This window comes from Trachypithecus francoisi, unplaced genomic scaffold (assembly GCF_009764315.1).
Source record: "Trachypithecus francoisi isolate TF-2019V2 unplaced genomic scaffold, Tfra_2.0 Lachesis_group13, whole genome shotgun sequence".
In the NCBI taxonomy this organism is placed as follows: domain Eukaryota; kingdom Metazoa; phylum Chordata; class Mammalia; order Primates; family Cercopithecidae; genus Trachypithecus; species Trachypithecus francoisi.
Window position 1 is genome coordinate 51,510,143 of NW_022681458.1, and position 21,995 is coordinate 51,532,137.

General features: G+C 41.8%; 1 protein-coding gene across 2 annotated transcripts in view; it reads left to right on the forward strand.

Moving 5' to 3' along the window:
• HIBCH (3-hydroxyisobutyryl-CoA hydrolase) overlaps positions 1–21,995 on the forward strand; it is a 117,433-nt gene that overhangs the window by 90,374 nt on the left and 5,064 nt on the right. Inside the window, exons 11-12 of one of the 2 annotated variants that reach the window (XM_033230852.1) lie at positions 12,517–12,585; positions 18,320–18,439. In XM_033230852.1, the coding sequence (XP_033086743.1) occupies positions 12,517–12,585; positions 18,320–18,439 (189 nt within the window). The remainder of the gene's footprint in view (positions 1–12,516; positions 12,586–18,319; positions 18,440–21,995) is intronic. The other variant, XM_033230851.1, reaches the window with a different exon arrangement.

Consider the following 21,995-nt stretch of genomic DNA (forward strand, 5'->3'; position numbering starts at 1 on the left):
TACAAAGAACTCAAACTAATTTACAAGAAAAAAACAACCCTATCAAAAAGTGGGCAAAGGATATGAACAGACACTTCTCAAAAGAAGACGTTTATGTAGGCAACAGACACATGAAAAAATGCTCATCATCACTAGCCATGAGAGAAATGCAAATCAAAACCACAATGAGATACCATCTCACACCAGTTAGAATGGCAGTCATTAAAAAGTCAGGAAACAACAGGTGCTGGAGAGGATGTGGAGGAATAGGAACACTTTACGCTGTTGGTGGGACTGTAAACTAGTTGAACCATTGTAGAAGACAGTGTGACCATTCCTCAAGGATCTAGAACTAGAAATACCATTTGACCCTGCCATCCCATTACTGGGTATATACCCAAAGGATTATAAATCATGCTGCTATAAAGACACTTGCACACATATGTTTATTGTGGCACTATTCACAATAGCAAAGACTTGGAACCAACTCAAATGTCCATCAGTGGCAGACTGGATTAAGAAAATGTGGCACATATACACCATGGAATACTAGGCAGCCATGAAAAAGGATTAGTTCATGTCCTTTGTAGGGACATGGATGCAACTGGAAATCATCATTCTCAGCAAACTATCACAAGAACAGGAAACCAGACACTGCATGTTTTCACTCATAGGTGGGAATTGAACAGTGAGATCACTAGGACACGGGAAGGGGAACATCGCACACCGGGGCCTGGTGAGGGGAGGGGGGAGGGATAGCATTAGGAGATACTCCTAATGTAAACGACAAGTTAATGGGTGCAGCACACCAACATGGCACATGTATACATATGTAACAAACCTGCACGTTGTGCACATGTACCCTAGAACATAAAGTATAATAAAAAAAAATAAATTGATAAAAAAAAAAGTAAAATGATCTAAATATACATGAATTCACGACAATTAGAGTTCTGTTTTAGGGTTCTCTAGAGAAATAGAACCAATAGGAGATACATAGGAACTCTCAGGATATAGCCTCTACCTTTGCATACCCCATACAGTATGCATGTCACACTGTGTGTTATTGGATGTTCTGGGAGACTTTTGAAGGGAGCGCTAAGGGCAATATCCTGAGTTTTCCTCTTTTTTTTTTTGAAATGTCCCATATCTTGATAAAACTTGTCAAAGGAAGGGTTCTTTGGGGTGTTACCCAGAGGGCAGTGATTATAGTTCTGATAATGCTCTTTAAGTGCAAGAACCACGTCCTGTTTGTTATTGTCTCCCCTGTAGTGCATTGTAGGTGCTCAGCAATATTTTTGAATTGAAATGAGAATATGAATTGTTTGATAAAGGAGAAAAGAAGTTGTCTGTTTGACAATAGGAGACAACTGATTTTCCTTCCCCCTAATTTTTAAACAAATCTTTAAAGGATCAGATAAATGGGTTGGGCCACTGACCAGTGTTCCACAAGAAGTAGAAATGTGTTTACTAGGTTGTGTGGGTACAAAATTATATCAATATACATTTCTGGCATAGCTAAAGATCCCAATAATTTATCAAATATTCTAGAACAGTCTATGTTCTGTTTTTAAAATTATACTTTAAGTTCTAGGGTACATGTGCACAACGTGTAGCTTTGTTACTTATGTATATATGTGCCATGTTCTTGTGCTGCACGCATTAACTCGTCATTTACATTAGGTATATCTCCTAATGCTATCCCTCCCGCCTCCCCTCACCCCACAACAGGCCACAGTGTGTGATGTTCCCCAACCTGTGTCCTAGTGTTTAGTTCCCACCTATAAGTGAGAACATGTGGTGTTTGGTTTTCTGTCCTTGTGATAGCTTGCTCAGAATGATTTGCTATTGTGAATAGTACTGCAGTAAACATACATGTGCATGTGTCTTTATGGCAGCATGATTTATACTCCTTTGGGTATATGCCCAGTAATGGGATGGCTGGGTCAAATGGTATTTCTAGTTCTAGATCCTTGAGGAATGGTCACACTGACTTCCACAATGGTTGAACTAGTTTACAGTCCCACCAACAGTGTAAAAGTGTTCCTATTTCTCCACATCCTCTCCAGCACCAGTTGTTTTCCTGACTTTTTAATGATCGCCATTCTAACTGGTGTGAGATGGTATCTCATTGTGGTTTTGATTTGCATTTCTCTCATGGCTAGTGATGATGAGCATTTTTTCATATGTTTGTCGCCTGCATAAATGTCTTACTTTGAGAAGTGTCTGTTCATATCCTTCATCCACTTTTTGATGAGGTTGGTGATTTTTTTTCTTGTAAATTTGTTTAAGTTCTTTGTAGATTCTGGGTCAGATGGGTCATTCTACCCCTTTGTCAGATGGGTAGATTGTAGAAATTCTCTCCCATTCTGTAGGTTTCCTGTTCACTCTGATGGCAGTTTCTTTTGCTGTTTAATTAGATCCCATTTGTCAATTTTGGCTTTTGTTACCATTGCTTTTGGTGATTTGGTCATGAAGTCCTTGCCCATGCCTATGGCCTGAATGGTATTGCCTAGGTTTTCTTCTAGGGTTTTTATGATTTTAGGCCTAACATTTAAGTCTTTAATCCATCTTGAATTAATTTTTGTATAAAGTATAAGGAAGGGATCCAGTTTCAGCTTTCTACATATGGCTAGTTGGTTTCCCCAGCACCATTTATTAAATAGAGAATCCTTTCCCCATTTCTTGTATCTGTCAGGTTTGTCAAAGATCAGATGGTTGTAGATGTGTGGTGTTATTTCTGAGGCCTGTGTTCTGTTCCATTGGTCTATATCTCTGTTTTGGTACCAGTACCATGCTGTTTTGGTAACTGTAGCCTTGTAGTATAGTTTGAAGTCAGAGAATGTGATGCCTCCAGCTTTGTTCTTTTGGCTTAGGATTGTCTTGGCAATGTGGGCTCTTTTTTGGTTTCGTGTGAACTTTAAAGTAGTTTTTTCCAATTCTGTGAAGAAAGTCATTGGTAGCTTGATAGGCATGGCATTGAATCTATAAATTACCTTGGGCAGTGTGACCATTTTCACGATATTGATTCTTCCTATCCATGAGCATGGAATGTTCTTCCGTTTGTTTGTGTCCTCTTTTATTTCGTTGAGCAGTGGTTTGTAGTTCTCCTTGAAGAGGTCCCTCACATCCCTTTTAAGTTGGATTCCTAGGTATTTTATTCTCTTCATGATTTGGTTTTCTGTTTATCTGTTAATGGTGTATAGGAATGCTTGTGATTTTTGCACATTGATATTTGTATCCTGAGATTTTCCTGAGGTTGCTTATCAGCTTAAGGAGATTTTGGGCTGAGATGATGGGATTTTCTAAATATACAATCATGTCATCTGAAAACTGGGACAATTTGACTTCCATTTTCCTAATTGAATATCCTTTATTTCTTTCTCCTGTCTGATTGCCCTGGCCAGAACTTCCAACACTATGTTGAATAGAAGTGGTGAGAGAGGGCGTCCCTGTCTTGTGCCAGTTTTCAAAGGGAATGCTTCCAGTTTTTGCCCATTCAGTGTGATAATGGCTGTGGGTTTGTCATAAATAGCTCTGATTATTTTGAGATACGTCCCATTGATACCTAGTTTATTGAGAGTTTTTAGCGTGAAGGGCTATTGAATTTTGTTGAAGTCCTTTTCTGCATCTATTGAGATAATGTGGTTTTTGTCCTTGGTTCTGTTTATATGATGGATTACGTTTGTTGATTTGCATATGTTCAACCAGCCTTGCATCCCAGGGATGAAGCCAACTTGATCATGGTGGATAAGCTTTTTGATGTGCTGCAGGATTCAGTTTGTCAGTATTTTATTGAGGATTGTTGCATCAATGTTCATCAGGGATATTGCTCTAAAATTCTCTTTTTTTGTTGTATCTCTGCCACACTTTGGTATCAGGATGATGCTGGCCTCATAAAATGAGTTAGGGAGGATTCCCTCTTTTTCTGTTGATTGGAATCGTTTCAGAAGGAATGGTACTAGCTCCTCTTTGTACCTCTGGTAGAATTTGGCTGTGAATCCGTCTGGTCCTGGAGTTTTTTTGGTTGGTAGGCTATTAATTATTGCCTCAATTTCAGATCTTGTTATTGGTCTATTCAGGGATTCAACTTCTTCCTGGTTTAGTCTTGGGAGGGTGTATGTATCCAGGAATTTATCCGTTTCTTCTAGATTTTCTAGTTTATTTGCGTAGAGGTGTTTATAGTTTTCTATGATGGTAGTTTGTATTTCTGTGGGATCGGCGATAATATCCCCTTTATCATTTTTTATTGCATCTATGTGATTCTTCTCTCTTCTTTATTAGTCTTGTAGCGGTCTATCAATTTTGTTGATCTTTTCAAAAATCCAGCTCCTGGATTCATTGATTTTTTTGAAGGGTTTTTTGTGTCTCTGTCTCCTTCAGTTCTCTCTGATCTTAGTTATTTCTTGCCTCTGCTAGCTTTTGAATGTGTTTGCTCTTGCTTCTCTAGTTTTAATTGTGATGTTAGGGTGTCAATTTTAGATCTTTCCTGCTTTCTCTTGTGAGCATTTAGTGCTATAAATTTCCCTCTACACACTGCTTTAAATGTGTCTCAGAGATTCTGGTATGTTGTGTCGTCGTTCTCATTGGTTTCAAAGAACATCTTTATTTCTGCCTTCATTTCGTTATGTACCCAGTAGTCATTCAGGAGCAGGTCGTTTAGTTTCCATGTAGTTGAGTGATTTTGAGTGAGTTTCTTAATCCTGAGTTCTAGTTTGATTGCACTGTGGTCTGAGAGACAGTTTGTTGTGATTTCTGTTCTTTTACATTTGCTGAGGAGTGCTTTACTTCCAACTATGTGGTGAATTTTGGAATAAGTGCAATGTGGTGCTGAGAAGAATGTACATTCTGTTGATTTGGGGTGGAGAGTTCTGTACATGTCTGTTAGGTCCACTTGGTACAGAGCTGAATTCGATACCTGGATATCCTTGTTAACGTTCTGTCTCGTTGATCTGTCTAATGTTGACAGTGGGGTGTTAAAGTCTCCTATTATTATTGTGTGGGAGTCTAAGTCTCTTTGTAGGTCTCTAAGGACTTGCTTTATGAATCTGGGTGCTTCTGTATTGGGTGCATATATATTTAGGATAGTTAGCTCTTCTGGCTGAATTGATCCCTTTACCATTATGTAATGGCCTTCTTTGTCTCTTTTGATCTTTGTTGGTTTAAAGTCTGTTTTATCAGAGACTAGGATTGCAACCCCTGCTGTTTTTTTTGTTTTCCATTTGTTTGGTAGATCTTCCTCCATACCTTTATTTTGAGCCTGTGTGTGTCTCTGCATGTGAGATGGGTCTGCTGAATACAGCACACTGATGGATCTTGACTCTTTACCCAATTTGCTAGTCTGTGTCTTTTAATTGGAGCATTTAGCCCATTTACATTTAAGGTTAATATTGTTATGTGTGAATTTGATCCTGTCTTTATGATGTTAACTGGTTATTTTTCTTGTTAGTTGGTGCAGTTTCTTCCTAGCATCGATGGTCTTTATAATTTGGCATGTTTTTGCAGTGGCTAGTACTGGTTGTTCCTTTCTATGTTTAGTGCTTCCTTCAGGAGCTCTTATAAAGCAAGTTTGTTGGTGACAGACTCTCTCAGCATTTGCTTGTCTGTTAAGGATTTTATTTCTCTTTCAGTTATGAAACTTAGTTTGGCTGGATATGAAATTCTCGGTTGAAAATTCTTTTAAGAATGTTGAATATTGGTCCCCACTGTCTTCTGGCTTGTAGAGTTTCTGCCCAGAGATCCACTGTTAGTCTTACGGTCTTCCCTTTGTGGGTAACCTGACCTTTCTGTCTAGCTGCCCTTATCATTTTTTCCTTCATTTTAACTTTGGTGAATCTGACAATTTTGTGTTTTGGAGTTCCTCTTCTCAAGGAGTATCTTTGTGGCGTTCTCTGTATTTCCTGAATTTGAATATTTGCCTGCCTTGCTAGGTTGGGGAAGTTATCCTGGATAATATCCTGAAGAGTGTTTTCCAACTTTATTCCTTTCTCCCTGTCTCTGTCGGGTATACTAATCAGACATAGATTTGGTCTTTCCACATAGTTCCATATTTCTTGGAGGCTTTGTTCATTTCTTTTCACTCTTTTTTCTCTAAACTTCTCTTCTTGCTTCATTTCATTCATTTGATCTTCAATCACTGATACCTTTTCTTCCACTTGATCAAATCGGCTACTGAACCTTGTGCATGCGTCACGTAGTTCTCATGCCATGGTTTTCAGCTCCATCAGGTCATTTAAGGTCTCTACGCTGTACATTCTAGTTAGCCATTCATCTAATGTTTTTTCAAGGTTTTTAGCTTCTTTGCTATGGGTTCGAACATCCTCCTTTAGCTCAGAGAAGTTTGTTATTACCGATCATCTGAAACCTTCTTCTCTCAACTGCTCAGAGTCCTCCGTCCAGCTTTGTTCTGTTGCTGGCGAGGAGCTGCGTTCCTTTTTAGGAGAATAGGTGCTATGATTTTTAGAATTTTCAGCTTTTCTGCTCTGGTTTCTCCCCATCTTTGTGGTTTTATCCACCTTTGCTCTTTGATGATGGTTTAGTACAGATGGGGTTTTGGTGTGGGTGTCCTTTCTGTTTGTTAGTTTTCCTTCTAACAGTCAGGTCCCTCAGCTGCAGGTGTCTTGGAGTTTGCTGGAGGTACACTCCAGACCCTGTTTGCCTAGGTATCAGCAGTGGAGGCTGCAGAACAGCAAATATTGCAGAATGGCAAAGGTTGCTGCCTGATCCTTCATCTGGAAGCTTCGTGTCAGAGAGGCACCTGGTTGTATGAGGTGTCAGTCGACCCCTACTGGGAGGTGTCTACCAGTTAGGCCACTCGGGGGTCAAGGACTCACTTGAGGAGGCAGTCTGTCCATTCTCAGATCTCAGACTCCATGCTGGGAGAACCATTGCTCTCTTCAGAGCTGTCAGACAGGGACGTTTAAGTCTGCAGAAGTTTCTGCCGCCTTTTGTTATTTTGAGGCCTATGTGTGTCTCTGCACTTGTGACGGGTCTCCTGCATACAGTACGCTGGTGGGTCTTGACTCTTTATCCAATTTGCTAAGCCCTGCCCCAGAGGTGGGGTCTACAGAGTCAGGCAGGCAGTCCTCCTTGAGCTGCGGTGGGCTCCACCCAGTTCAAGCCTCCCAGCTGCTTTGTTTACGTACTCAAGCCTCAGCAATGGCAGACTTCCCTTTCCCAGCCTCGCTGCCGCCTTGTAGTTTGATCTCAGACTGCTGTGCTAGCAGTGAGCAAGGCTCCGTGGGTGTGGGACCCTCCAAACCAGGTGCAGAATATAATCTGCTGGTGTGCCATTTACTAAGACGGTTGGAAAAGCGCAGTATTAGGGTGGGGGTGTCCCAATTTTCCAGGTACTGTTTGTCACTGCTTCTCTTGGTCGGGAAAGGGAATTCCCTGACCCCCTGTGCTTCCCAGGTGAGGCAGTGCCCCTCCCTGCTTCAGCTCACACTCCATGGACTGCACCCACTGTCCGACAACCCCAGTGAGATGAACCCGATACCTCAGCTGGAAATGCAGAAATCACCCTTCTTCTGTGTCGCTCACTCTAGGAGCTGTAGACTGGAGCTGATCCTATTGGGCCATCTTCTGTGTTCTCTTTTTTAACAATTGAAGATATATTCCATTAGCTCCTTTAGCTTTCTTCATCTTCCCTTCTTTGATTTTCTCTAACATGTCCCTCACTTCTTTGCCAAGGGAAATAGCTCTTTCCATGCTCTCATTCTATCCTTTCCTGTCTCCTCTAAGAACTAATTATATTAATTTTCTCCCTCTTTCAGTCTCTTCATTTTTGCCTTCTTGGATTAGTGGCACATTTTCTTCTACCATTATTTTCAGAAAGCTTTTGTAAACAAATCAAAAAGCCTTCCCTTGACTCTGTTTTTCTTCAAGCCTACCATCCCAACTCAGCAATATTTATTGAGTGACTACTACTTATCAGGCATTGTTCTTGGAGCTAAGGAAATAGTGGTGAACCAAAAAGCAGTTTTGGTGGCATGCATGTAGTACCATATACTCGGGAGGCTGAGGCAGGAAGATCCCTTGAGCCCAGGAGTTTGAGGCCAGCTTGGGCAACATAGCAAGACCCTGTCTCTTATTTATTTATTTTATTTATTATACTTTAAGTTCTGTTTTACATGTGCAGAACGTGCAGTTTTATTACATAGGTATACATGTGCCCTGGTGGTTTGCTGCACCCATCAACCTGTCACGTACATTAGGTATTTCTTCTAATGTTATCCCTCTCCTAAACCCCAACTCCCGACAGGTCCCAGTATGTGATGTTCCCCTCCATGTGTCCATGTGTTCTCATTGTTCAACTCCCACTTATGAGTGAGAACATGCGGTGTTTGGTTTTCTAATCTTCTGATAGTTTGTTGAGAAGGATAGTTTCCAGCTTCATCCATGTCCCTGCAAAAGACATGAACTTACCCTTTTTTATGGCTGCATAGTATTCCATGGTGTATATGTGCCACATATTCTTAATCCAGTCTGTCATTGATGGACCTTTGAGTTGATTCCAAGTCTTTGCTATTGTGAATAGTGCCGGGTAAACATACGTGTGCATGTGTCTTTCTCGTAGAATGATTTGTACTCCTTTGGGTATATGCCCAGTAATGGGAGAGCTGGGTCAAATGGTATTTCTAGTTCTAGATCCTTGAAGAATCGCCACACTGTCTTCCACAATGGTTGAACTAATTTACACTCCCACCAACAGTGTAAAAGCATTCCTGTTTTTCCACAACCTCTCCAGCATCTGTTTTTTGCTGACTTTTTAATGATCGCCATTCTGATTGGCATGAAATGGTATCTCCTTGTGGTTTTGATTTGCATTTCTCTAATGACCAGTGATGATGAGCGTTTTTTAATATGCTTGTTGGCTGCATAAATGTCTTTTTTGAGATCCTCACTTCTAATTATTACCTGATTCAATGTTCTCTTCTTGGGTTTTTTTCCCCCCTCCTTTTTGACGACTTCTGCCTTTGACATTCTTGAACCTTAGACAAATTCATATGGAAGCAGGAAATTTTCCCTGATGCCTTCATGGGTGGTAACTATAGTGCACAGGTGCTAGGACTAGCTGACCGTTTCTGTGCCAGCAGGGACAGACTCCATTCGCTTGGTCCTGCTACTTTCTACCCCTCACAGGAGGTGGGAAACGCAGGTGAGTGGGTGCAGAAGCTGGGGTGAGTGCTTTTGGGCACTGACAGGAGCAAAACTATGCAGCCCAGCAGCAGCGTCTTGAGGGGTACCTGTGACCCTTGAAGCCCAAAAAGAGTGCAACAGTCAGTGCTTTTTTAGCTTTGCCATCTGCTGATGGCTGAAGTGTTAGCAGCTCAGTGGAGGGTCAGTGTGCCAGACTTTGGCACCTGCATCTGAGTGAGTTCTTGTCCGATATCCAGGGGGAATGAGGTCTCCTGAACATACTGGAGATGGTAAATGCAGGAGATTTTATTGTTGATGGAAGTGTCTTTCGAGGAAGGGGAGTTGAAAAGGGAACAGAGCGGGAAGATAATCTTACCCTGGAGTCTGGCCGTCCCTGGCCAAATTCCTCTCCAAAGCAACGCTGTCAAGCCATCCCTCTGAAGTCAAGCGGCTTCTCTCCAGCGTCCATCTGTAGTCTCCGTCATCTTGCTGCTTCTCCTCTCTGCTGACTGAGGTTTTTATGGGAACTGGATGGGGGCCGGGGCAGGCCAAGGGTGATTCTGGAAGAGGCAACATTCGAGCAGAAAAACGGGAATGTGTATTCTCACTTTGGGCCATGGTTTCACGCTTGAGGGTGGGGCCCTTACGGGGGGACCCACCCCTTCCCAGAATTTCTGTGCCTCCTGTCCCTATCAGTATCATAGCCAGGTTTCCTCATCTGTAAAATTTGTATGCTGCCATGCCCTTTCCCAAATTGTGATTGAACATGTTAAAGTATCCTCATGATAGCTAAGGGAAATGTGTTTAATAAATATTTCTTCTCGTCCCTGTTTTGCCTGGTTTCAGTGCACTGTCATGCACTGCCATATCATTTTTATGAGGTTGGCAGTATTATTATCCCTGTTTTACAAATGAGGATACTGTGGTCAGTCATCTAGAAGGTGGTGAAGCCTAGGATTCTAACCCAGTGCTCTTTGACCGTAGAGTCCAAACCCGAAGCCTCTGCTAAATTGCCAGCATACTAAGAGTTGTTTACAAACTGTAAGGATCCTTAATTAGAATTTTATGAAATCTCTGAACGAACAGAGCTTTTAAAAGAAGGTTTTCTTCCTATTTGTGTGTGTGTGTGTGTATGAAACAAGCACAGATAAATGGGCCCTGTGTGGCCTTTCTTATGAAATTAATTGATAACCAACGGAGGAAATATAGCAAAAGACAGATTTTTGTGTTTTGAGAAATCCAGGTTACATATAAAGTGCCAAACCAAGAAATGGAAACCATAAGCAGTAAACCATAATGGTAGTGCTGAGGAACAGTTGTGTACTTGCACCTGGCAGCACTGTTAGAAAGGGTATTGGAGCTTCATTGACCTTGCAGATGAAGCCAGAAAGTGGTCATGTCACTCCCTTAAACACACCTTTTAGCATTGTCAGTGAAGTTCTTCCAGGTTTTCACCTAAGGTAATAGGGGTATTGTTCCCTGCTAAAGAAAACTAGTGATTTTGTCAGCAAAATGGATTCAGTGTCTTCTGCTTGCCTATGGAAGGGGTGGGGCCTGTTAGCACACTGTGCAGACTGTCATGGATGCCCTGCAACCAGAAAGGCCAGTGGAGTACACTGTAGTCAGGGGCATTAAATGAGATAATGTTCATAAAGCACCTAGGGCAAAGATTGAGTTCCATGAAGAACCAGTTTTATCAATGCCCTTAATCATTTTTCTTTCCTTCTCATCTTTTATCTTTAGCAGCACTGTGACTGTAGGTAGGATACTGATTTTCCTTGAACTTTTCCTGTACAGCAGTCATCTGTTTAAAGCTCTGGCAACTGCTGTGTAAGATACTGTCCTATCCATTTACTCTTTCTTGAATCTGGTTGCCAGAATTAAGGATGCTGCAAAGAATACAGAATCTTGAAGTAGGGAATTCTTGAACTCAGGTAAAGTCTAAACCTTTGACATAATCATTCAACAATAAACTTGAAAAGTATCTGTTGCAATTATAAAGGAAAGCACAGTCATCATATGTACATAGCATGTAATAACCTCTTGCAGCAGCTGTTGAAGTCACCATCATAGATACGTCTTGGAACTAGTGATAGCACATTTAAATTCAAAAGGAGTGACATAGCATTGTAGCCAACAAGTCAGGTCTGTAATTTTTATTTTATTAAATACTTAAATGCTATAGAAGAGTGCTGTATGCTATCTTGAATTGTTTTCTCTCTTTCCAAGGTGAGTAGATTTATTTTTAGGTGAAGACTATAGTTAAGACACTTCTCTGGAGTCACAGAGTAGGAAAGAGCTACTCTATTTCTACTCTTTCATCTTCTTTACATTGTAAAATAAAATATCCTCTGTTTGAGAAACAAATAAAACATCCTCTGTTTGAGAAACAAACTCACTCATCCAAACCCACAGAATGGACTTAGAGACCTGGACAATAGTGAAAGTGAGACTTTTAATGACGGTCTTGCAAGATTGTGTGTCTGGTATGCAGGCACACCCAGCACGGTTTTAACAAGCAATTTATCCCCTGGTGCACAGGACCCTCCCCCGATTCCTTATAGGCTAACTACTGTAGTAGGATCACAGTCTTCCCGGACGTCACCTATTGATTGTTAGGGCTTTAGGTGTGTTTTTAGGGTTGTCTTGCTGCATTTAGTTGCAGCCCACAATGCACTGCAATTCTAGTTAGCTCAGGGGCTCTTCAAGTATTTGATTTATGACCTAAGTTGCTGGGCAGGCTGAGAAGAACAGACAAAGTGAGCTATCTTGCAGACTAATAAAATTTTATTTTAGACTAAACTTAACTTGGTTCGGGTGAGGGAAACAAAGTGGTGGAGGAAGTGGGAGGCCGACAAGCAGACATCAGCTATCCAAGCAGGGGCCTGGTGTATCCTGTTTCTTCTGTGGTTTGCTGACCTAAGCCGATTCAGGGCACTTTGTTTTGGAAATGGACCATGGTATATGTTGTTTCCTTCAATTCTCTCCTTTTTATCTTTCTACTCCTATTTGTTCCATTTCTGCATTTATTTTTGTATCCTTTAGTTCTTAAATGTATTAGGTACTCTTTTAGGGACTCCTATTGAGTTAATATAAATGTTAGAATTAAAATAATTCATTAGATTTCTCCAAATTCAGTGGCCACGTGGATTCTTGGAGATTTTATGGAATGCCAATGTGAATGGAATGGCCAAGTGAACTAAGGTACAAGTCCCAGTCCAAATGGACGGTAACAGGCTACGAAGGTTCCCTTTCCCATAATACCACCAGACATTAGCCTGGGGTATATGAAGAGCTGAGTAGTTGCCTTTGTTTGACTTACCAGTAACATTTAGGATGTGGGTACAAGTTGAGAGTTTTCATACCGACTTACTGAACTCTGCCCCCTGTCTAGAGAGGCAAGAGGAGTGGTTTATGTTCCCTATGGAGAAAGAAGGGATTGCTCTAGGATTTGAGCTTTGCAAGGTAGGAAAGAGCAATAATAAACTTTTCCAGTCTCATTGCGCCATGCATCCCTATCCTGTTACAGAGCCAACATGCAATGTATTCCTTTGGGATTGGTATCCCATTTTAGGGGAAACGGAACTACCTGTGCTTGAGGCCGCCCAGCAGAGCATGTGTAACTGTTGAGCATGCTAGTACTGAAAATTTGACCCATTCAACCCAGGCAGTTACATCCCCATATTTTTAATTTTTAAAGTTTGCCTTAAGTTAGTTGTCTTAATTATTTTTACTCTTTTAGGGTCATTGTCTGGTAGGTTAAAGGAAGTAGTGAGACCAGGAGTTCTGGTAATTCTAGGTGGGCTTGGGGTGAAGTTGGTGATTTGTCTAAGAGCTAACCGTCCCACGGAATCCCTTCCTGAGATATTTATTCCTAATTTATACCTCCAGGGTTCCTGGTCTAGAGTAGCTGGGTTGTTTATGGTAATTAATATAGGATTGCATTTTAAATTTTTACAGCTAAGTAGCATAGAGCCCTTATCTTTTATTCTTTAAGGGTTTGTTTTCGGAAGAATGACTCAGCTGGCCTTAATATTGTGTGGTCCACCAGACTTGATTCCAGCTAGCACAGGGCTTTTTTGAGAGGGTCCAATAGCGGTCTGTTTTAGGACATAGATATTTGTCTGCTTGTGACAACTGCCTTTGGTTCCATAAATTCCCGCAAGGTAAGACTTGACAGGCATTAAATTTTATAGTTTGGGGGTTGGGGGTGGAGGTTTTAGTTATGTTGACTATTAGTTTGATTAGATGTTTCCTACTTTTCACCCCTAGTATTGGGCTCTATCCAGTACTTAGGTTTCCTTTCACCCCTTGTGTTAGGATTAATCCTAACTGTATCCATCCCCAGTGATGGAGCCTGCTCCTAGCTTCCTTTTAGGTTTTCCTTAGAGTTAGCTTTAAGGCTTTCTTAGGTGATTTATACACTCCCCATTCACCCTTTTTCCTTTCTTTTGGGGGTTCTTTTACCAGTCTCTTGACCCGAGTGTAATGTGCTCACCCCTGTTGAGCTGTTCCTATGGCTGTTTTAGTGATCAGGAGGACTTGATACGGACTTTCCCAGCTTGGGTGGAGCATGTCTTCTTTCCAGGTTTTATTTAGCAACAAGTCGCCAGACTGGAAGTGGCTAACTGTGAACTCAAGAGGCAGGGTTCAAGTTAGAAGTTTTTTTAACCTAAGGGATGACAGGGTGGAGGATATGTCGAGTATATAATTCTTAAAAAATTGGTCATTGGTTTTCATAGTAGAAAGGTTAGTAGTCCTGCCTAAATATGGCCTTAACCCAGGAGGTCTTTTTCCAGTAGTCTGTTTTTGTTGTTGTTGTTAGACAAAATCTCGCTCCGTCGCTCAGGCTGGATTGCAGTGTGATCTCGACTCACTGCAACCTCCAGCTCCTGGGTTCAAGCTATTCTTCTAACTCAGCCTCCCAAGTAACTGGGATTACAGGCACGTGCCACCACACCCAGCTGATTTTTGTAGTTTTAGTAGAGACAGGGTTTCGCCGTGTTGGCCAGGCTGGTCTTGAACTCTTGACCTCAGGTGATCCACCTGCCTCAGCCTCAGAAAGTGCTGGAATTACAGGCTGGAGTTAGATTAGGCACTTTCCCAGGGCCCATTGCCCCCAGAAGGAACTTGGGGAGGCAAGGGACTGATCAGCTGACTTCCCAGGGTACCTTTGATCAGGCCCTGCTGGGTCTGGCACTGGGCCGAGAGCTGCTGGTTTGAAGAACTAACAGCCTATGGCACCTTTCCCGAGGAGCACTTTCATTAGTAAAAGCATCCCCAGCTCCACCCTCACTTCCTCTCTCTCTGCTTTGAAGACACCATTCCTCTCCCTGGCAGGCCGAGAGCTGCAGTTTGTATTCCACACCACCCTTGCTGGTGACCCAGCAACTGCAAAGGGTCTCCCCTTTGTCCTGCTCTGGGAGGGGACTTAGTGGCTTTTCCTCCTCCTCAGCTTCAAGGATCCTCCCCCAGGCCCAGCCAAGCTCTGGGAAACAGAACTTTTATATATCCCACCTAAAGCGTCTTGGCAGACTTCTCCCCAGCAAGAGCTCTGTCGACTTCAGGGATTGCAAACTGGCATCCTCTTTTGCCTGTATTGGGTTTTTAGGTTTTTTGAACTGATAACCGGCATTTAAAAATCCCATTTTACATAAAAAGTTAGAATTCTGGCCTCTGACAAAGCAGACAATTTGGCATCACAGCCGAGCAGCTGTGGCCCCTTTAACAGAGTGTGCCCTCTTCAGTTAGCCACAGTCCCCACACAGCCCTGCAGCCCTCCTTCTTATCATTTACTGGCCCTATAGTCATTTGAGTTTACAACCCTCTAATCTAATTTATGTAGCCCCCCAGACCTTCTGCAGCCTTACTGACAGCTGCCCCTGGTGGACTTACAGCCTCTCAGTAAAACAGCAACAAAACCTTAATGGTCATTTCATCCATTTACCCTTCCATAACCTGAAGCCTTTCTACCACCTTCTGACAAACAGCCATCTAGTCTTTGCCATATGCAACCCACTACTCCTGATCCTAAACTTTCCTCCACATCCCTTTCTCACTTGCATCGCCTAGTTCCCGGGCTCTGTCCCTCCTCAGTGGCCACATTGCACCCTTTCCCTGCACCTCCTTGTTGCTTGAGCCTCTAGAACCTTCCCCCAGCCCTGCCAACCTCTCCACATTCTCTCACCTCCTCTTGTACTTTCTTCCTTTTACATTATTTCTCTCCCCAGTCTCACCTGTGTCTCTCTTTGATCTTTGTCTTTTCCAGTCTCTCTCTCGCTCATTTTCTTCTTTTATCTGTCTCTGTCATCCCTTATTTCCTTTTTCCCTCACACTCAGTTTCTTCTTTCCCTCTCTGGGCATGAGCTGAGCCTTGCTGTGCCCTGGCTCCCCCATGTCTGACAGACAGTTCTGACTCTTTTTCTCTGGGCACCCAGTGCACCTGCACAGTGTCTTACACTGCCTTACACTGCCTTCCCTGTCTTGGCTGCTTAGTCCAGTAGCTCCCCCACACACAGCTGTGTACCGGGCTTTCCCTTGCTTTCAGGGTCACCAGCTTACCTCTTTTTCTGGCCCTCTACATTTGCTGTTTCCTCCCCTTTATCTTTCCGATTTCCTTTCTTTGTATTTTCTCCCTTCTTAAAAAACCTTCTGAGCTTCCCTTAGTAATTCCTTAATTGGTTTTTCATTCCATCTATTAACGTTTTGCAGTTTCTTAGTAATATCAGGCCAACTTTTAGTCAGAAAATTAACCTTTAAAATTAAAGGCCTTGCCCTACTGGGTCCTCTGGATTTAATCCTGAATATTTTCTCATTTGATCCCTGAGCCTCTGCAGCAACACAGAGGGAGTCTCCTCTTTTTTGCTGTTGAATCTCAAATGCTTTTGAGACGTTTTATGACGGAGGAGTGGACTTTTTAATCCCTGTAATTATTAGTTCCCTTAGGTCCTGCATGTGGGCCCGATCTCTTTATTGTTATCCCATCCAGGATTTGCATTTGGGAATTTCTGCTCAGTTAGCAGGACTTCTTACCCGGGAGGATGCTTTCTTTCCCAGATGGTTATGGCTGCCCTTATAATTAATCCCCTCTCTTCCCCAGTAAACAGGATATTCATGATTGATGTCATCTCAGCCCAAGTATAAAAATTGGGTCCTAAAAATTGATCTAGCTGCTTTGCTAAACTGAGGGGATCTTCCAAGAATGGCCTCATTTCCTTTTTAAAATTCCTAACCTCAGTACTTGTTAGAGGCGCGTTCACAAACCCAACTCCTCCCTGTCCCATAGGGACTTTTCTAAGAGAGTACATATTAGATGTCTACTGTTCAGAAGAAATAGGGAAATTCTCAATGTCCTCCTTACATTGTTCTAATTCTTTCCTCAAGTTTGGATAAGGATTTAAGGAGCATTGGGTTTAGCTCCTTTATGACCCCCAGATTTCTCTTTCTCCAATCTTCCTGTTGCCCCCTGATCTCTCTGTCCTCTACCTTGTGAGATGTTTGGGGGAGGGGCAAGCGTGTTAGGGGATCCTAGGGCTTTTCATTGGGTGAGGGCTCTTTGCTCTTCCTCTTTAAGGGGGAACAGGGGGTTCATTCACTAATCCAACAAAGAACATAACCCACATCCTCTTGTGAGGATGGGTTTTATCATTCACGTAGAAAATTAAAGCTTGGCACACCCAATCCTCATCTGAGCCAAACTTAGGCCAAAAGACCGAAGGCTGACATGGGCTTTTTGGGCCAGATAAAACAGCAATACTGTATCATTTTTTTGCTTTTCCTTGTTCCTGGTTTGAGGATTATCCATTCACACCTGCAGCATTCTCCCCAAGGGACTATCTGGGAGAATGTCAGGGGGTCTTTTTAGTTCCCGCTTTCCTTTGTTCTCTAGGCCTAGAATTCCTGTTTCACATTTTCAGTTAGTCTCTGTGTCTGAGATTTTCCCTGTGTACTCAGCGCCACTTACTGGAGGTTTCTTGCACACCCCGGGTTCTCTGAAAATGCCCCACCACCAAGGCAGGGCTCATAGTCCAACTTTTCTACCTTGAATCATGCACAAAGTTGGCTGGTTGCCATGGTGCCTGCATTTCTCCCTGTGTCACCTCCGCTGCCTCCTGAATAAGTCTCGGGTTTGTGGCTTCTGTAGGGAGCCAAGACATCCAGAGCAGGCCACATAAATCAAGTGGGTTGCGTCTCCCTTCTCGGCTGGAGTCTTAACTCCATACAGGCACAGAGATAGCCATATGGGCCACCAGGTTGTGAGAAACAATTCACCCGTCCAAACCCACAGAATGGACTCAGAGACCCAGACAATAGCGAAAGCGAGACTTCTAATGACGATCTTGCAAGATCGGGTGTCTGGCGTGCAGGCACACCGGGCACAGTTTTAATAAGCAACTTACCCCCTAGTGCACAGGTCCCTCCCCTGGTTCCTTATAGGCTGAATGCTACAGGGTCATAGTCGTCCTGGACGTCACCTGTTGAGTGTTAGGCAGTGGCTTTAGGTGTTTTTTGGGGGTTGTCTTGCTGCATTTTGTTGCAGCCCACAATGCACTACAATCCTAGTTAGCTCAGGGGCTCTTCAAGTATTTGACTTATAACCTAAGTAGCTGGGCAGGATAGTAAGAACAAACAAAGTGAGCTATTTTGCAGACTAGTAAGCTTTTATCTAGACTAAATTTCTTTGGTTTGGGTGAGGGCAGCTAAGTGGGGGGAAAGGGGATGAAGGGGGAGGCTGACAAGCAGCCTTTGGCTGTCCAAGCAGGGGCCTAGTATATCCTGTTTCTTCTGTAGTTGGCTGACCTATGCCGATTCAAGGCACTTTGTCTCGGAAGTGGACCACTGTATGCATTATTTCCTTCACTCCATGAATATGATTGGTTTGTAAGGTGTGTATTGATTTTATTTAAGTGTAATTGCTGTTTGCTTAACTAGTTGGCATAATTTATGCTAGGCAGACTACAAATATGGATTTATTTTATTTAGTCACAGGTACAGAATTTATTTCACTTGTGGAATGATGTTTCGTTTTTGTAGCAGATTAGAAAACTTCTGTTTGGTGCTTTGGCAGGATTAAGCTAGGGTATAATCTTTTATGAGATTTTTGCATTTTTTAATATTGTTTACATAGATACTCTGCTCATTTATTATAGACAATAAAGGAACTATTGGACTAACAGTAGTACATTTTTTCCCCCAAAAGGTAATTAATAAAATGTCTCCAACATCTCTGAAGATCACACTAAGGCAACTCATGGAGGGGTCTTCAAAGACCTTGCAAGAAGTACTAACTATGGAGTATCGGCTAAGTCAAGCTTGTATGGTAAGAATTTAAAAAAAAAGTAATTGTCATTTTTTAGTTCTGAAAGTAACACACGTTTATTGTAGAACTTGTAAAATATACAAGTGCAAACAAGAAAATTAAAACCACCTGTAAATTTACTCTACAAAACCACAACGGGCCAGTTAGTTTTAGATGTGTGGAAGTATTGCTATCCAGATTGTTAGTAAGCCTTTATAAAATAGCAATTACATTTGCATGGCAGTGTAAGAAGCTGTCTAACTTCATCTTAGAGGAATTCAAAATAGAAATTAATGTCTTTCAGTGATGGTCTCTGTGACCTTGGGCAAGGCGTGTAAACTCTGTAAATGTGAATTCCCTCATGGGTAAAATGAAGAGGCTTATTTGTAAGCAGATATATATAAAGTAAATGCACAAGTGGAAGTTATTCGTCTGTTACGTGTTTAAAATAATGAGCATTATTAAAGTACCATTGTAAACATAAAGTGGACAATAATCACATGGAATATTGATTTCATGAAACATTTCATATTTATATTTGTTTCTTCTTCCAGATGACAAACTCTTTAAAGGCAGAGTCATCCTTTATTTTCAGAGGGCCCCTAAGAAGCATCTTATTATTTAGACTAATATATGGACTAAAGGGAATATTTGGCTTAATAGCCAGAAAGCAGACATTCCTAATGACTTTAATTGTTATTAAGATGTTCAGTGTAGTTCATCTAGTTAGAAATAACTCTATCAGCTATGTCTTAAAGTTACTCCTTGTGGGATGTAAATGGCAGCTGATGTCTATTGTTTATTATGTGCAGGTACTATGCTAGGCACTTTATATGCATTTGCTCTATTAAATCTTACAGTATCTCTAGAAGGATAGGTACTGTTACTGATTCCATTTTACAGATGAAGAAATTGTGATATAGTGGTCATAGTGGTGTGACCGGCCTAAGGTTTTGCTGCTATTAAGTGACAGAGATATGGCATATGAAACCAGATAGTCTTACTCCAGTGCCCGCAGTCTTGACTACTGTCCTGTATACCTCACACATTCCATGTTTTTCATTACACTTTTACTGCACTTTCTAGATTGATTGATTCTTGCCTTCATTCTCTCAGCAAATATGTTAGCTATATGCCAGGCACTATGCTTAGTGTTAGCCTTATGTTGTTGAATCAGAAGACAAGTCCTTTATTTTCATGGAGTTTAGTCTACTGAGACTATAAAGAACAAGTAAACTAAGTAAAATAATAATAAATTGTGGTAAGTACTTTAAAGGAAAACATACAGGGTTGGTGATAGATTGATGCAGGGACAGGAGGGAGTTGGGGGGCAATGGGAAACTTCCTTTAGGTAAGTAGGTCAGGGAAGACATCTTTGTGATGTCACTTCATTTGTGACCTAAAGGATGAGAAAGGAATATGTTGAGAAGCCTCTTAGGCTTAAGCAGGAGGTGATTTGATTTTTCATTTGATTCGGTTCAATTTGCTTTAAGAAGGAAATTATTGCTGCTATGTGGAGATAGAGTTGGAAAGGTTCAAGAACAGTTTAGAGACCAGATATAGATTTCCTGCAGTGATCCAGGTGTGAAATAGTAGTGCTTAGACAAACGTGGTGGCATTTGAGAGAAGTAAATGGATTTGAGACACATGTAGGAGATAGAATTGATAGGACATGCTGGATGTGAGGGAAGGAATGCATTTAGGAGTTAGAGATTAGAGGAATGCGTTGGAGATTTAAATCTGAAAGACACCAACAGCAATTAAGAAAACCTTGGGGATTCATTATTTACTAAACAAGAGTGCTTACTATGTGGTAGACATGTTAGAGATACCCAGGTACATAGGTTCCAGGTACATAGGTGTGCTCCAGAGGTAGAGGCTGAAAAGGCAGAAAACAGTTTAAATCATTATCTTGGGGAGTAGGGAGTAGGTTAACAGACAAAATCCCTGCCCTCATGGAACTTACTTTATAATGGGGAAATAGACTGTAAACAAGATTAATACATAAAATATATATTATATGATTGTAACTATTAAGGAGAAAAAGGAAGCAGGATATGTGATATAGGGTAATGGGGATGAATTGTAGATGGGATGATCAGAGGAGGCCTCACTGAGATGTTCTTTGAGTGAATTCCTGGAAGAAGTGAGGAAGTAAGCCATGCAATTATCTAGAGGAAGAGCATCCCAGGCAGAGGGAACTGCAAGAACAAAGCTCTGAGGCAGAAGCATGACTGCCTATGCTAGGGACCACAAAGAGGCTGTGTGGAAGGGGGTGGGGGGCGGAGGTTGTGGTGAGTGAGAGATGAGGCCAGAGTAGAGAAAGGCTGTGCAGAGCATACAGAGCCTTGAAGGTCTCTATAAGGACTTTGGCTGAGTAAAATGGGAAGCCACTAGATGATTATGAGGAGAGGAATGCCATGATCTTACACTTTAAAGAACTGATCACTCAGGCTGCCATGTTGAGCACTGAATAGATAAAATCATATAGAAAGAAAATGAGAGTCCAGACCTGAGCCCTAAGGAACTCCAACATTTTGAGGTATGGTAGAGAAAGAGCAGTAGGAAGGAAAAAAAGGATGGAGAGGTAGGAGGACCAGAGAGTGTGGCGTCACAAAAGAAAGAGAGGAATGTTTCGGGGAGGAGGGTATAATGGACAGTGTTGAACACTGTTGAAGTGTAGATGAGGTTAGAAGTGTCATTTGACCTTGGCAATGTCGACATCATGGGTGGTTTTGGCAAGCCATTTTAGAGGAGTGGGGGCAGAAGTTAGAGAGTAGTAAGTTGGAGAGGGAAAATGGAATGTGAAGAAGTGGAGAGAATATGTGTAGATGAATACTCTTGAAAGTGAAATAGGAAAGAAACTGGGACTGTGGAGTCAAATGAAGTTCCTTTTTTATTTTGTAAGATGGAAGGTACTAGAACATGTTTAAAAATGATTGGGAATGATCCAATAGAGAAAAAAGATTATGTTGATGATACTAATGGTAGTTAATATTTACTGAACACTTAGTGTCAACCACTGTGCTTGGATGTGGATTAAAATAATCCTACGATGGATGTATAAATTACCTTTTCATGTAAAGAAACTGGGGTTGGAGAAATTACTAGTCCAAGGTCACATAGTTAATATGTAGCTATCAGGATGTGAACCTAGACATTTGAACTGCATGCATTTAGCCACTCAGTTATATTGCCTACATTGATGATTCTAGGAAAAGAAAAGTGAATGACCACATCAAGCAAAGTCCGTCCTTGAGAAGGCAAGAGGAGATGTGAATTGGAATGCAAGGGAGGACTGGTCTTTGAAAAAGGGTTGGTCCTTTCCTCCACGACATTGAAAGGGAAGGCAGGTGCAGATGGCCGCAGTTGCCTACAGGCGTTTTAGTGGTGGGAAGACAAGACTTCATATCTAAGGGCTTCTTGTATTTTTAAAGAAGTCAGAGGTTAAGGAATTGACTGAGACTATAGTAAGAGTGTGCTCTATGGGTAGAGGTTGAGAAGGCAAAAAACACTTTAAATCATTATCTTGGGGAGTTGGGAAGAGATCTTTGATTGTTTGGCAGTTTTCTGTGCC